Source organism: Vespa crabro, chromosome 10 (assembly GCF_910589235.1).
Source record: "Vespa crabro chromosome 10, iyVesCrab1.2, whole genome shotgun sequence".
Classification (NCBI taxonomy): domain Eukaryota; kingdom Metazoa; phylum Arthropoda; class Insecta; order Hymenoptera; family Vespidae; genus Vespa; species Vespa crabro.
This window is the reverse complement of record NC_060964.1, coordinates 4739937-4758005: the sequence shown is the minus strand read 5'-3', so window position 1 is coordinate 4758005 and position 18069 is coordinate 4739937. Positions and strand designations below refer to the sequence as shown.

At 32.3% G+C, this 18069-nt stretch overlaps 1 protein-coding gene across 2 annotated transcripts in view; it reads right to left on the bottom strand.

Annotated features, from left to right (window-relative positions):
- LOC124427693 (nephrin-like) overlaps positions 1 to 18069 on the bottom strand; it is a 125855-nt gene that overhangs the window by 39280 nt on the left and 68506 nt on the right. For both annotated transcript variants that reach the window (XM_046970932.1, XM_046970931.1), the window contains exons 6-8: positions 14836 to 15063; positions 8449 to 8600; positions 211 to 352 (exon numbers count right to left, since the gene is read on the bottom strand). In XM_046970932.1, the coding sequence (XP_046826888.1) occupies positions 211 to 352; positions 8449 to 8600; positions 14836 to 15063 (522 nt within the window). The remainder of the gene's footprint in view (positions 1 to 210; positions 353 to 8448; positions 8601 to 14835; positions 15064 to 18069) is intronic.

Genomic DNA, 18069 nt, shown 5'->3' with positions numbered 1-18069 from the left:
GTTCGAATGAAATTCCAATCCCGTTTGATACGTCTCTCCTCTTTTGTCCTTACTAGCTTCGAAGAATTTATCGGAATAATCGAATTTATTCTTTTCGTTATAGAGGATCGCTTCGAAAAAGTATCGAAACCGCGATATCCTTCACCCTTCTCTTTTTCCATTTTAGTTTTCCCCATCGTTCAGGAGGATCGAATGGAAGACCTTACTCACAGTGCACTTTCAGTTTCCATCGATCCTCTATGGCTGCTTCTGGTAACTTTGGATTCTCTGCACGACACGCGAGAAACTTGCCGTCATCGTCGATGTTTGGTATCCATTGGAGCACGCTTACGCTCGTACTTCCATCCTGAAACTAAACATTTTTTGTTGAACATTAAAGAAGAATTTAATCAAATGAAAAGTTTTTAATCGCTATATGTTATATCAATCGTTATAGTTTTATTCCTTTATGATAGATCGTAACTTTCATGTAACATACTACACCTATTTATGTCTTATTAATTTCACTTTTTCTTTTATCGATATAATGCCATTTTGATAAATAAAATTACTTAAATATTTTTTATTATTACATGATCAAGTATAATGAGATAGAGACATGTCGATCGATAAGAGCTTGTAGTTAGTCTTTTAATTTTACAATTTGAAAAATAAAATTACACTAAATGTCTTGAAAAAAAAAATGTAATTGATTTTTAAAATCACTTAAGAAATTATAATCTATCCTGTATTATCGAATGAAACATATTTAAGTCCGTAACAGTTCATTCGAAAAGAAAATTAACAGAGAGATAACCCAGTGATATAACGGATGTGTATAAGATATTCCAGGTGATGTAAGAGAAGCGGAACTTCATCATTTTCAATCGGATCAAGCTGTAAATTGAATAATGAAAAATTTAACAGAGAAACACCTTTTTCTTATGTTACTCTTGTATCTTCTTCTGTATTGGTATCAAATTTTATCAGAGCCATAGAAATGAGATTTGATGCCACACGGATCAAATTTGTTGGTCGTTCGATGAATTGCATACTGTTGTCCATCTCTTATTACGAGTTTATAAATTGATGATATGCAAAATGGCCGTTCGTACTGAATTCCATAGGTAAACGTGGCCACGCTGGAATTAACGCGATATCGTCTATTTGTACGGTCAACTCTACTCCCCTTTCCATTCTCTCTCTCTCTCTCTCTCTCTCTTTATCTCTGTCTCTGTCTCTGTTTCAATATCGATCGTTACAATTTCCATAAAATTTCAATTGTCATTGAGCTGAAGAAAAAAACTGCATAATACTAAATTCATCTTATTTCATTTTATCACTTTACGACGAATAAACGATGAATGATTACTCGCAAGGTTCGGTATTTTATTTAAAAATTATAATAGACGAAAAAAGCTTGTGATTTTATGTCAGATATGTATAAAATATTTGTTGAATAATCGATTTTTATTATAATGAATAATTACGAATTGATATGTAAAATATTTTATAGAAAAAGAAGAGAATATATAATTTTCTATAATTCAATTTATTTTCCAGAATTAAGGATGGGGCAAGAGAAAGCATCTCATTCGATGTCGGTCGAATTCTTCGATATTAAAATCACGCGAAGCGAGATGGAATTGGCCTTGATATTAAAAGCATATCGTGTATGCGATATTATACGTATACGCACATTATATATACATGTATATGCATGTAAATGCACATATACGAGTGTACAAGTATAAAGAGGAAGATTCTGCCGTCCGATGTGAATTACGAGAGATCTCGCTTGCAAGTTGAAAGAGACGTAGATAGTAGCAAGGTATATGGAACTTTACCGGGAACGAGAAATGCGAACCGTTGCCAGACACAATTTTTATCGCGCTTTTTTCTCTTTATAATGCGTGACTCTGCATTTCGAAGGACTGAAATTAATTTCTTTTTTATTTTTGTTTTATTTATTTAAAGAGAGAAAGAAAGAAAGAAATCAATTTTCGAAATTATTCGTGATCCGAATGTATTCGATATTGACACGTTCGATTTAGGATATTATCTTTAAATATTTACTCTACGAGACATGATGATACATTTTTTGTTTATGTATAACAGACGATTCGTGTTGATGTCCGAACAGTCATTTCTTTTTTTATGAGCTTATTATTTATGACTACGTATTTCCTTTTATCGATCACTCTTTTCAATATCACAATGAAACGGCAATGTATTAGAGGCACGTACAGAATAATTATTGTTAATTATTTGTACAATTGCGATAATGATCGATATATACGTCAGAATGGTACCAGCTGTGCGCTGCGCGGTATTATTCGAGGATCGGCTTGGAGAGATAAATCCGCATGCACATTTTACTCTTCGGAGGATTTCCAGATACATAGAGCCAAAGAAGGAAGAAAAAGAAAAAAAGAAAAAGAAAAAAAAAGAAAAAAAAGGAAAGCTTCGCTTAGAGATTTCCTGCTTCCGCAAGTTTTCCTTTTGCCTTTTCTTTGGCTTCCATTTCGTTCTCTACTTCGTCTTCTCCTTCTCTCTTTTTTTTCCTCTCTCTCTCTCTCTCCCTCTTCCTGTTCTCCCTTTTCCCTCGATCTCTCTTTTCTTCTTACATTTTTTTCCCTACTAAAATCACTACGTTGTCAGCATTTACTAAAAAAAAAAAAAAAAAAAAAAAAAAAAAAAAAAAAAAAAAAAAGAAAAAAGAAAAAAAAAAGAAGAAAAAAGTCCGAAATATCCCGTCTGGAATTAGAGGGTTGGCTTCAGACAGACCGTATTGTATATAACAGGTCGTGCTTTTCTTACAATGACTCATGTTCATTCTGTAGAAAAAGTAATACGAGAAAGGATATGCGCGGTTGTTCGACTAATTTTTTCTTTTTTGAGAATCCACGTCCGTTCATTGCTTTTCTTCTTTCACTTTTTGCGTCTATGACGAAAGTTCTATGTCGTCCTCCCATTGTCGCCGAATCTTTTCGTTGGTATTATGGAAAAACAATCTCGAGTTAGTCTTGTAAGAAATGTTCTTCTCTTCAAAGAGGCTTTCATATATGTAATTTTTTTGTAGTAGCATGTTCTTCTACATGGAATTCTTTCGAGTGGATGCGTCTTTGAAGAAGGGAAAAGGATCTTTTAATGGAGGCGCGGACATAGACACGGTTGGGCAGACATATCGTTCTCGGCAAGGCGCCACCTATTATCGCTACGCCATCGCTATTACTCTCGTTGTCAGCACTTCGAAGAGGGAGGGCGATGGGGAACGACCTCTCGTCCTGACTAATGGATTTCACGAATTAGGTGCCGGCACCTCGGGCGTCGACGGTGTCGCCTTAACCTAAAGCCGCTTGGCAAAACGTGTCTGATTAAACACAGTCTGCTTTCCTTTGCCAACCAGAAACACGTAGATAAGTATAACACAAGTCGGCCGGTAACACGGACAACTTGGTTTGAAGAGCGGCGTAAAGCAGCAGACGAACGTAATTTGTGCGCCATGTGAACAGTCTCTTGATCCTTCATTCGTATTTGATTTGTTATCGTCATTTAAAATATACAAGGGGATTTGAATTTTTCAAGTGGAAGAATTTTTCTTTTTTTTTTTTTTTTTTTTTAAATCTCCATTATATTTTCAACACTTCGAATATTTCGAATGATTTATATTTTGGTATAAGTTCAGTTATTACGTTTTTCATCATTTAATTATTTGTCTTTTATCATCAATGCATATTCTTATTATAAATATTACGGAAGCGAATGTTTTTTTAGAAAAGGTCCATTATTTTATTATTTTAAATGTCAATGGATTATATATATATATTTTTTTTATTTAACTTTAATACTTAATTACAGTGAATATTTCGAATTAATTTAATAATGTGTTTTACAGGGAGAATAATTTTTTTAGAACTCCCGCAGTGCCAGGAAAAATTATGGACAAGAGTGAAAAGCTGCGAATTCAGTTCATTTTGAGATAACGCTTCTTCGAAACTTCATTATATGAACAACGACGATTATTAATGGTTTCGCTATCAGTCCAGATGCTTCCAGGTTCGATGGCAATTTTACGGGTAAGCTCGATAAATTATTATCAAACTGTCTGTCGTTCGCATGAAACAGTTAATCCGAGCAGCACCGGCAGTTTTGGTACATTGAAATTCTCATAAATCATTAAGCTCTCATATTTTCTCCGAATATCGGGCCTTTATTTAACGCACAGGATGTTTAATGAGCGCTGCACAGATTTGTCGAAGGTGAATCGAAATAATGGGAGGAAGGGAATAAAATGACGTATTAAAAGCTTTATTATTTACGTGATAGTTCGAGAGTCGAACGTCGTTATATTATAGAGATAAATTTATCGTCAATTATCGCCCTTCTCTATCTCAACTGAACTACGACCCGTTGAGATATATACATAGTAGGTATGTAGGCACGTTTGCTCACTCGTAAATTAATAATTGAGCTTCCGAAAATTTTAGTCTTCCATTCATGATTTCTACGAAAGCCTTTAGGTTTACATAATGAACACTTCGTTGTTACTAAAATTATTTTACTGAGCGACGACGTTTGATCGTGATATATAGACTATGTATTTTGTTCTCCTTTCGTTGTCTCGTCAATGACTGCGAAGGCGTTTAAATGCATTGCTTGATCGTTTCTTCCTTCGATGTTATATCATAAGTTAAAGAGATTGAAATTCTTCTAATTAGAATATAAATTCTTTACAATGTTTCGTCTTTCGTCGTCTTTTAATGGAACATAGTTACCTTCAACATTCTTATTGGATATCAAGGCCAAGTTTTCTTTTTGAACTTTCTTCCTTTCATATCGACCTCACAATAATAAACCTTTAATCTTGATAAGAAAGACCTTATTTTTGAGATAATTGCCTATTATAATTTGTTATCTATTTATTTTTATTCACTATCATTTGTTTTAAAATTATTTATTTTAAATTTATTAAAAAAAAAGAAAAAAATATCTTGTAAGAAGCGATATTTATAAGAAAGCATGATTCTTTATGAGAGAAATGATCTTGATGATGAAAGGATAGAGAAAGTGAAAAACGTACGGCAAACTTTGTAAACGAAAAAATTTGATTTGACGTAAATTGAATCCACCTGATCATCGGAAAGCACTAGTTTTCTCGTATCTTTTATTTGTGGTCCATCAATGTGAGTGTCCATATCGGTTTTGAGATTCGCAAAGGCGATTCGAAAGGTTTCGATCGAATCTCGTCCTGTCATGCAAAATACCACGTCAGAACCTCTTTCATCCTATTCCCGTACCCAAGGGAGAAGAGATCAAAGACTTTAGAGAATGTATTTTTATGAATGTAGATTTGTAAGGAATCTCGTCCGTTCCTCGCAAAGACGATCGGTCAAAGTATAAGGACTTTTTTCCATTGACAGTCTAGCAGTCGTCCGACGTTGTTCAGCGTTTTTCTAAATCCGCCTTTTTCCAAACACTAAAGGTATGGATATTTCCATATCAACGACATATTTCGATCATCCTCAGATCTTTCAAGTTCGCGTCTCCTTCAAAAACTTATACAATTGAATTGAAAAGCAACTTAAGTTGCTAAAATGTAATATATGAATGCGCTCTATCGAAAAAAACCATCGTCTAATACGAGTTTTACAATATAATATTATTACGATACAATATTATAGACACGATTTCTAGGAGTGTCTTATTACTATCAGCATGTAAAGAGATAATTCGAAAGCTTTATGCTTATATAATCAATAGTTTGATTTAAAAGTAACTTTCTTTTAGAAAAGATTTTTGATTATGACTTTCATTGATAAGGAATTATTCATTTATATGAGAAATAAATCAATATTTATCTTTAAGGTGTATCTATTTTTAATCGATCGTATTATTACCAGAAATTGAAATAAAATGAAATATGAATTCATTTCGAAGTATTGCTTATGATTTATTAACTGTTATCAGTGGGTTATGTTCTATTATCTACATAATTCGAACGAAATATCTTGTAATGCTTGGGGATATTCGACTTATGAATCTATTATATTATATCGGAGTATTTAATCGCATTCAGAGAGTTTTCACTACAAAATATTATAAAAAGAAAATAAACATGTGTTTACGAAAACGATCGTTAAACTATCAGCCATTAACACGATGTTTCAATCCCAATGTGTATTTATTTATCGTTTCGAAGAGTGTTTCTAAGAACTTTAAATATTGTACTTACAAAAATAGACACTATTTCGTTTCCAAATATAGTTCTTTAGTGCTATTCGTATGATACGAGTAGTGCGAACGTATAATTAGGCAAACGGGTCACCCGACATAATAAGCTCTCGAGCGTAATCCCTTCCAGGCACGAAAGCGCTTTCGTGCTTTTTCGTTAGCTATGCGAATTCTAGGTCAATGAACTCCCAATGATCGTCAAGTTTCGACGTGAAGAAGAATAATTAGTTCTGCGATCGAACGATTCGACGAACGAATTAGTTGGGATCTTAAGATAAACTCGAGATGCCAAGAATTCACATCGTAAAAAATCTTTCAAAGTCATCGATGCGATTAATACGCATTTTATTTTTTATTTTTTTGCAAGAGCGAAGTACTCATGCAAAGAAATACGTGTCGTTGAAGCAGTAGAGTGGTTGTGATAAATAAAAATTATTTTTTTATTTTACATCGAACGAACGTGAAGAATAACGTATTAAAAAAGTATTAGGTAGAAATTCGTTAGTTCGTAGTCAATATCGAAAAAGGAATTAATTTTATTGAAATTATATCTCGCCCGTCTAATCTTCTTAGTATCGTCGTGTAAAAGCCAGAGGAGCCTTTTGTCGTCGTACTCATTACACTCTCGATTCTGCGAGCTTCATCCCCCAACGACAGCGACGACGACGACGACGACGACGACGACGACGACGAGTAGTAACCTTCCTTCTCCCTTTTAAGAGAAATACTTTGCTAGAAAGTAACGGGATGTAGGAAAGGCACGGGTGGCGTGTTGAAATAAGTCGAGCTAAATGAAATATGCAAATAGAAACTTTAGAACCAACTGAGATATTATATCGTTTCAAGGTACAAGCTGGTCTCTTCCTTAATCCAATCTATTAGTGCTCATTTATAAAATATCTTCGCTTTATAGGAACAGTTCATATCATCAACCGTTACCAACTCCTGGAACATTGCCTTCATGTGCGCGTGTCTATAACCTCAATAGAATTCCACTTTCGAAGGACAGACCTCCTAGTTGTCGAGTAGGCGAGCGTGCTTATCTTTGTTTAACTTTCAAAGTAATTTGGCTCGTTGTGAAGTAAGGAAAGTTCACTTGGCTCGATGGTTTAAGCTTAAGCGGCTCGCCACGAGCAAAGCTGCTTCCGGAAGATGGACCCAGTTTGAGAAGAATTTTACGACTGATATCTCGTCGTTCTCGCCCCCTTTTTCAAATACGACTGTAGAGAATTTCTTATGCTCCTGACACAATGGAAGATTATTTTTCAAATTTTTTAAGATATCGAATCAAAAATCTTTCGAAATCGCGCTTAAAAACCTTTTACATTTCATTTTAAGAGTTGTTATATATGCGAGCATAAATTCAATTATCTGTATTAAAATAGTGAGTATTTTACAAATTAAAAAATGTATATAAAATTTCATTCGATTGGTGCTGAAAAGAAAAATCATTTGAAATGATCAGTTTGATTGTAGCTTTTAATCGATGTTAATGTGTAATTAGCGACGTTAATTGCGTGATATATTTTTCATAACTAAATAATGCTACAATTGCGACTATATTAAAAAATATCGAATTATGGAATTATAAAATGAATATTTTCATAAATACTTTTAAGTAACTTAATAATTTGTGACTTTCTTTCCGTGGTTGTTGTGTTTCCAATATATTTTCTATACATTTATGATTATGACAATGGACATGTCATTTTTATTATTTCAAGCTTCGGTAATCTTTATGTTTTTTTTTCAGAGATAAAAGGTGAGAATCAATTGACGGAAAGGTCATGTTTTAGAGTGGCGTACCGCAATCTAACGCATAGGGTTCGCGGTCCAGTGCTTCTACTACCGTTATTTTTCGCTTACGTCACCATGTTGAGTCTCTGTGCACTCGCGCTTTCAACCATTATTTTTCATTTGCTCGTACGTTATACCACCGACTGGATATCGATTTTTCAACGAGCAATTCCATTGGATGCTACGATATTCGCTAAGCCGATCTACTAAACGTGACCGATAACCAACTACGACCTATTTTGCATTTGTGATATTATTTGACTTTTTATCTATTTCCATCTTCTTTTTGTATAGAAAAAGAAACCGATACGGTATTCATTGAAATAAGAAGATTGAAAGGATATGTTTGAGAAAAATATTAACGATTTGTAAATTTGCCATAAAGAATGCAAGCGGATTAAATAAATTTATGTACATTAGAAAAGAGTTCTTACTCACATTTTTTGCTATCTTTTTAAGCTGTTTCGAAGTCTTCCACCAAGTCAAATTCGCCACTGGTTTCGAACCTGTGCTTCGACACTCGACCTCGTATTTTTTCCCTGCCGAAAGAGTTTTGTCCTTCTCCAAGATTTCCACTTTCAAGGGTTTCACTGTAAAAAAAAAAAATATAATAATAACCTGAATCGATTTGTACTTTTACAACGTAGGAGTTAGATTTTTGACTTGAAAGCTTGTCAATCGATGTACTTTCGAGAATTGGTTTCGCTCCGATGAAAAATGAAAAAAAAAATAAATAATAACACCGACGCCGATATTCGTGTGACGTAGCGTACAATTAAATCAGTTCTGCTTATCCGAAAAGAGAAGGTTGCCTTTTGGTGGTACTTAGCGCGTAAAACGTTTCCGTAATTTAAACTCGAAATTACGTTTTACGGATGGGCTTTCGAGTCCCGGCAGATGCTTTCCGGTACGTCGGGAAATCCCGACTCGTTATTAATTCGATGGCAGTCAGGACAGTGAGTGCACGCGCTCTGCACCGTCCAAGGTTGGCGCGGGGAGGAAACGAGCAAAGTATTAATTAAACTTTTTGGTTATCTCTTTCTTCCTTTTTCTTTTTTTTTTCCTTTCTTTATTTCTCTCTCCCTCTCTCCTTTTTTTTCTCTTTATTCACTACGGATAGTCTACTTGTAAATCGTTATTGAAAACGATATTGGTGCTTGCGACAGTACATACGCCCGACCTTCCAATCACGCATCATTGTTCGACTCGTTAAAACCTTCGTTACTTCCGCTGCACGCATGACGCGCCTTTATTCCCTATAACTTTGGCACGGATTTAACTTTTTCGCCAGAAACGTGGTACGTACTCTTCTTTATTTAAAAATTTCCATAAGATACAATAAACTTTTCGTACCTCTCAAGAGGATTTCATTTGTAAAATTGTAAAGATGCCGAACTTCAATTACATCCTGTATTTTTATCTCTACACAAGGAATAAAATAGATTTACTATGAAATAATGCAAGCGATATAATATAATACTTATCGTATCATTAAATATGTTGTATATAGTTTTATATGTATCGTAAGAAACATAAAAAAAATTAAAAAATTAAAAATTCATGATCCAATGAAAAAATTGATTATGCCATCAAATATGCAATGTCAGTTTAACATTGGAAAAGTAATCAATTTTAAGATCTACGATCTATGTAACTATATTATTTTCTAAATTAGATTCGATTCAAATTAGAGAACATTCATTAAAATATAAATGTAAATATTTATATGAATTTATAATTTTTATAATGGAATAATGTAGGAACATTAAAAAAAAAAAAAAAAAAAAAAGAAAAAAGTAAAGAAAGATTTATCCTAATTTTGTTCAATTAAGTTTAATAATATTTTTGGTCAACATTGAAATAATATTACTAACCGAACAATTGAAAATTATATTATTAAATTTACTAAAGTATTTCACGATCGTTGAGCCCTTTCAGTCACTGCACCTTTCCCCTATAATCGTAGATAAAGTGAAGTTTTTACTGAAATATGATTTGAAAGCTTTGTAGCGGTGTCGCGGTGTCGCATTGTCGGAAAGAAGAGTCGCAACGGTACTCGAGCTTGGCGAAAAGTACGTCAGTAGCAGACGCGTCCGAAAAACTTTTTGGATGGTCGTCTCGCCGAGTTTGCGCTCGTCGGAGCTGTCCCTTCGATGCAAGCGCTGACCGTGTCGAGTTTAGCATATTTCGAAACGTTTGCGCTGCGATGCTTTGTTTCTTGACATACAGGCTAAAAAGTTTTGTAATTTACGGAAAAAGAGAACGGGAAAGAGAACGGGGTTCTTTCTACTTGTTTTTCTTTTCCATTCATATAAATAAACAATAGGAGAAGAAAATAATAAAATTCGGTCCGTTTCTAATTATTTTTCATTCATGGTTTGATAACGAATGCGACCTATTCAGAAATTTAATTGTTTTTTGTGTATCCTAAACGTTTCAAACTGATTTCACGCAGAATAATTATTTTATAATAATATTTGTTACTATTGTCACTATTATATGTGTACAATTTTCAGACGTTTATAATCGAGGATCATAGAGTTATGCTATATAAATAGCGTAAAATGACGTATGACTATGTTGTCGGTTTTCAATTATAGATTTTATAAACGATGTTAACCAATTCGAATATGTGATTTTGATTTCTACAATATATATAGAAATATTCTTATCAAAACTTTTACACAAAAAGTTTTATTTACTTAACATTTTACTTCTTTTTAATTTTTAAATAAAATACGATTATAAATAAAATAAATTTATAAACGGAATATAAATTTAATTTTTAAACAAGATAATTAACATTGCAATCATTAAGTATTTTTTTTTTTTTTTATTAAGAAATGAAACTCATTTAGGTATTACTATATAAGTATCAATTGAAAATAATCTACATGTGTATATAATAGATACTTAATGAAAAGACTATAAAGTTGTAATAGACAAAAGAGAAGTGCGTTAAATAGCTCGTTTGCAAGTTTAAATCGGTTGTTTTCAGAACGAGTGAATGTTACGGAACCATTCCGGCTTAAGTGAAATTCCTGAAGTCTCATTGTAGTAGTTCTTAAGTGATATTATTCGCATAATTTGGCAAGGACCAAAGTCTTTGGTTGGTAACGTTACGGTTTCATCGAATATGTATATACAGAAATATATATGTACACGTTTTCCCGATTATGAGATGGTCTATGAGAGATACGTTTAGAAACACATGATGTAATTATAAAATTGTTTTTCTTAATTAAAATATATTCAATAAAGAGATATCATTATGGGAATAGTAAGAAATAATTAAATGATACGTATATTCGTCTGAAAAGAGTGATATAGTATTATTAAGTCATGATTTTTTAGATCATTATTGTAGAACATATGAAAGAATATTGCAAAATAAGAACTAAAGATATTAATCTTTATAGATATATTTATATCATCTTTATGTTATTTTATTTCGTGTTTTGCAATAATTTCAATTTGGAATGTGCAATTAGAGGAATAAAGTAAAATTGATTTTCTTGGAATTTCGAGCTTGGAATGTCTCAATTATATAATCAGATATTTTTATAATTAAAAATTATTAGAGGATCTATTTAAGAGTGATAATCGAATCGAGTTACGAGTTAAATTTGAAAAGTTTCATTACTTAATATAATCGCAGTGTTTTTAACAAGGGGAAATAATGATAACGGAGTCGAAATCACTTTTGCTCCTACGAAATGGAGCAAAAGTAATTAGAACTGTTTTATCGAGTGGAAAAAGAGAAGTAAAAAGAATGAATACTTGGAGACGATACGTATCAATCAGTAAATTATCGGTAATAATCTACGATACAGCTATACGCGATCAATTGGACTATCTGTTCATTGTTAAATATCTGCTAGATTCATGAACGTTTGATACTGGGGATAGACTAATGAGACTTGTACAGAGTTCATACGATACGATAGAGGTTCATTAAATTTCTTACTAATCGATCTGTCATCGATTCTGAATCTAGTTAGAACACTTTTGTGAAATGGATCTTTTATATCGATGGAACGTGACGCGACAAAGATTTGAGTTATTATTTCTCGAATAACAAAAAAAAAAAAAAGAAAAAAAAGAAATGTGTTTCCTGGAAACACCTATGGACAAAATTTTTTATTTTTTACTGTTTCTATAAACAAAAACTGTCATTATCTTTTAAATTCTTGACATATTTCATATTGCATATTTAAAAATTTGATAAAGCTCTTCTTTCAAAAGTTTTTCATTTTCAAATAACATTTAATAGGCATATATCGATACAAAAATACCATTCGACACCATTTACGTTGATATTAAATTCATAGAAGGAATATAAAATGTAAATTAGTTTGACTATATGTGCATATGTGTGTAGGTAATATTTCACTTATGCAAGAAGAAAAGGGACGGAAATAGCATGGCAATGTCGGGATCGTTCACGTGACGATGTAAATAAATTGTCTTTACGGCGCGTCCAAATTTCCACACAAAGTAAGTATCGACCGCGAGATTCTCCAACTCGTTAAACTTTCAAGTAGTTGGACGAAGGATAATTCCGATTATTCGGTGCGTGCTTCACCCGAGTGCTGCTCCAATTAGTGAAAGATCAAGAAGCGAACTCGTTTGTAGTTCTTACGTCGTTCGAAAAGAAGAAAAGAAATCTTTTTAACCATCTGAACTTTCTCTTTTTCGTACGACTTTTTTATTTAGAATAAAAACTTAAAAAGGAATAATAATTTAACGCTTATGAGGCGTCTCGTTTGTAGACGAGACATTCTTTTAATCAATCTTTACATCTCTGTTTTATTGTATGTGTATATAATAAATAAGAAGCGAGACAATGGAGAGAGAATAGAATATTTTTTAATTATTTTTTAATTTACACATATTTCGCAAAATATAAAGGATTTATTTTGTTCGTTTCATTGTTGTCCGATATGTCATATATATTGAATGTACACTTTTTTTTCAACATTTTTAGAATCCGCAATTTTTTGCATTTCACATACGGTAAATGTAACAAATATTTTTAGATTTTGAATTTGAAATAACTTTTATATCAAATATCCAATGAAGAATGTGAATAATATGTTTAGGTACTGATGACTTGACTGATATTAATCACTTTCGAAAATATTCTGATTATATTATCATTTCGCTTCTTCCATTATTCGTCTTCTATATGCCTTTCCATTTTCTCTATGGAAATATTAATATTTCAAATCTAAAGGAAAAATATGAAAAGTTTATTTATATTATTGCTTTTGTTGAATTAAAGAAAAAACCAATAAGAATCGACTGACTTTGTACATAGTTGCGATTTACGAGAGAACCAATCAAATAATTCGTAGACGTAAGCGCGGAACGAATTTTATCATGGCGATTTGTGCAACGTGCAAAGAGTTCTTTTATACGCTTGAATGCTTTTGTTTGCTGTAATTTTCCACTTTCAAAATACGAGCACGCTGTATCGCTATCACTTGCAATTTACTTAGAAAATTCAAATGAAAAATGTATTCGAGCGTTCTAATAAAATATAGCAGACGAGCGTGGTAAAGGATTAAAGTAAAAGTTTTTTTTCCGCAATCAAAAATTTGTCCTATTTCAATTAAAATATCCAGTCTATTTGTGTTCGTCGACATACATATATGTGAATATTAAAGCTACAGCATTCACGTTAACTAAATATGAATAAGCAATGACACGAGTAAATTATAATTTCGATATTCATCATTAATATAATGAATCGTGATCTATTTATCGTGATAAATATATAGATATTATTGATCTATCATTAAATCCAAATAAAGTTGATAACATTGATCTCCTTTTTATACGTTTTAATTATTGGCTTACGTAAGATTTTTCTCATGTTAAATTAAGAATACGAAAGGAAAGATTATAGGTACATAATAATAATGAAATATCTGTAAAACACAAAATGGCCGCAAAACGATTATACTTTCTCCTTTGTCACGTTTTTCATAAAGCTTAATTGAATGCTTTCGTGGCTATTTCCTTCAGCAGCGAACCGTACGGATCGTTGGGATTCGAAAATTTCGAGTGGAATCGGAAGCTGTGTTATTAATGACGCAGAGAGTTCGATTGCTTTTCGACGGTGAGCCGCGTGACTCGGTACCACTACGTTTCGCGAGCCACCCTCCGTTATCCAATCCTCTCCTTCTTCCTCTCCTCTTGTCTATGTCCTGCTGTAATCGATGAAAAATGTTTCAATTTTATCTCGACGAATTTAAATATTGCCCTGAGGATAACGAAAAAATCTGTTCGACAAATCGGATTGTTCGATAAAATATGCATTCTGTCACTGACTTATTCGCTTTTGAGCGAAGAATAGGATTGATAACTGTGGCTCTCGATTGCACTTAAAATCAGTTTACTCTTAATATAGTATCCAAGAGAATAGTAATTGATTATTCGCTATAGTATGGTAGCTATTGCTAGCGAGCATTGTAATTAACACGAGCGAAAGCCTTTTTCTTGTAGCAATTAACTAATTAATTTATTAAGAGAATTCGATTAAAACTCATAAGTGAAACGATGGGATATGTGCTGTTGTCCCAATCGATGTACCTACATATAGATACCTATGGCAAATATATTCAGTCGAAATTAGCTCGTTAAATGTTCGAAAATGGTGAACAATCGTTTCCTTTTTTTTTTTTCAATTTCGCAAACGATTTAACATCCCTTTTCTCTGTGAGAACGAACCATTCCCATCTACCCGTTTCATTCTACTTCTATTTCAATGATTCGGTGATAGTCAACGTAAATCTAAACTGACTTAGTCGTAGTACTTACTATTTAGTTCTATGGTGACAGTAGTTTTGGGCGGTGATGCCAAGTGAGTGTTACTTGCCTCACAGGACAATTTGGCATGATGATGACTTCTCGTGAGGCCTTTCACTGTCACATTGCTTATCGTTATGACATTGCTTTCCCCTTCAGGCCCTTGTGTCTCTCGAACCTCCGTCGGTGCATCGATTTTCTGCGGCCCGAGAGACCACACGACTTGCGGTTTTGGTTTACCTGTCGCACAGAAACAGAGAAGGGGAATGAGAGAGACAGACATACAGTGTATGTTTGTATGGATGTGTATATGTGAGAGATAGATGCAGAGAGAGAGAGAGAGAGAGAGAGACAGAGAGACGAAAATAGCTTTCCCGAAGGGAGATAAGTTATGGAATCTCGGGAAGTTTCCAATTTCTCTATTACAGAGATGGGATATGGATCTTTGACTGACCTTGAGACGAATGTTACAACTTTATTGTTTGAATGGTAATTTATAATACAATTGATTCTCAGATCATTCATTCGATTATGAATAATGTATTAATTCATTGTTGAATGCTTTTTCTGTTTCTCCGAGAATATAAAAAAAGTTTATTATACAATGACGATAAAATAAATATCTATCATCGCAATTATACAAAAATAATATAGTTAACAATATTTTATAGAGACGAAATAGTTATATAGATTAGATGACTGTAAAAAAAAAAAAAAGAGAGAATTGATTATAAGCTTTGTTTTGTATCTATACAATGAAAGAACGAAAGAGAATAGTTAATACCGAATGAAACATTTTAGTATGTATTCTATATGTTGAATGCTTGGAACTATTAGAAACAACCGTTGAAATCATATTAATTAATATCAAAGTTATCTGAGATTGTAGATAATTCATAATGTTTTCATCGATATTCCTCGTTACTGACGTTTCAAAGGAACGAAGAAAGAGACGATGAATGTGTGACAGCAAATCCAAGTTAACGGGATTATTTGGACGGAATCAAAGAGACAATCCGTGTTTCCGTCTAATCTAGGAATCGATCTAATCGGATACCAGGACGAGTCAGGAGAAACATCGACATACTCTGTAGCGTCGTCAATCACGGACAACGACAGGTCTTATTTGCTCGCGACAACAGCCGATCGACGTTGAGGTCGCTGCTGATGGCATCGCTCTCTCAATCTAGACCCCGTCTGTTTCTCCAATTTATTGGCACCGCTATATCTGATGGAGATGCGCGCAAGACTTCCTACTGTTAATTACGTATGTGTTCGCATTTTCATTTCGTATTGCCATCATTGTCATTGTCATCTGTAAAGACAGGAAAGCTATCTCTTTGAAATTCAAAGCTTTTGTCATTCAAAGCGTTGTTTGATTATTTCGATATAATACAGAATAGCCATAATCATTTTCTTTCAATCGAATTTTATCAGCTTAGTTGTAATTTTACAATTCGAAAAAAAAAAAGATATAATTAAATTGAAAATTCTTGAAAAAGAATAAATGATATTTTAAAACATCTAAAAGTACAAATTTTTATCTCATACTGTATATATTCGAATAGAATACAAATTGCCTGATCTAATAATTATTTTTTAGTTTTTAAATAAGCCATGTATGATTAGATACGCTTCTATTGCATATGATTTTGAAATTTTTAATTTTAAAATATAATCTGGTAGATTTACAGATAGCAAATCCCTTTTATAAAAGAAAAAAACAGTGTTACTTTCTACAACATTTTCAATAGTTTATTATTTAACAAATCCTCGTCTATAATCTCGTACTCTCTTACGGCGAATAATAATCTAACATTGAAAGCGCTACGTGTGGTGCATTTTTAATTAGTCAAAACTGTAATTTTATAACTTTAATATTACAGAGTTGTGATCCTACCTAGTATGAATGCGTATATTTATTACAATGGGTCTATATTTCTGGTATATTTTCCATATGTTTCAAAGTTAATACCAAAAACTTTTGTCTTGAAGCAGCTATCTACAATTTTTTTTTTCTCTTCTGCAATGCAGAAAGAGATACGAATGAGTTTCTGATTTAAAATAGTATAATATTATTAACGTTAAATTATGCATTTTTAATCTATCATCAGTCTTCGTTTATTTCTTCGTCATTGATTTTGTCGATTTATGAACAATATTACGTCTATATCTGATATTTATTTCCTCTATATGCAGGAAAAGAATTATCTCAATGGATGTTTTGATAATTAATTTGACAGATGTAATTTCAGAAAGAGAGTACGACACATGCGAGAAGGTTGCATTTTTTTAAATGCAAGTTTTCGTATCTTCCTGTAGCGAATTATTCACTTAATGAGACTAATCAGACAAAGGAAAGAGAGAGAGGGAGAGAAAGAAAGAGAGAGGGAGAGAAAGAAAGAGAGAGAGAGAGAGAGAGAGAGAGAGAGAGAGAACATACAAAGCGGGGATAAAGGCTTGAGGAAGGAACTAAAGGGTGCATAAAAGCGGAGATCAGGCGAACGCTCCTCTCGCTTGTCTTTCTTCCCCCATAACTTCCGAGGAATTATTTCATTGCCGGAGGAAATGAGAGAGAGAAAGAGAGAGAGAGAGAGAGAGAGAGAGAGAGAGAGGGAGAGAATGATGAAGACAGAGAGATAAAAAGAGAGATAGAGAACGAGAAGAAGATGCTTTATCGTTTCGAGGACGCTTTTATCTGTGTTATCTTGGATGTTGACGATGTATGTGTATTCTAACAAAAGATTTTATATATCTACTACAATGATTCATTTATTTAAAATTGAATTGATAAGATAGATTAAATAAAATATTCAATAATGATTTACTCTATGATCTTAATGACGATCACCTATTTTTTATTTTGAATTAGATACTTAGTTATAATTTGTTTTTAAAAAATGTTGTATTTTTAAACTTCTTTTAATTTTATATTATATTATTAAATTTATTATCCAATTATATTTCTTTTATTTTACTTTTTTTTATTATATTCAATTTTATATTATTATATTCAATTTTATATTATATTCAATAATGATTTACTCTATGATCTTAATGACGATTACCTATTTTTTATTTGAATTAGATACTTAGTTATAATTTGTTTTTAAAAAATGTTGTATTTTTAAACTTCTTTTAATTTTATATTATATTATTAAATTTATTATCCAATTATATTTCTTTTATTTTACTTTTTTTTATTATATTCAATTTTATATTATTATATTCAATTTTATATTATAT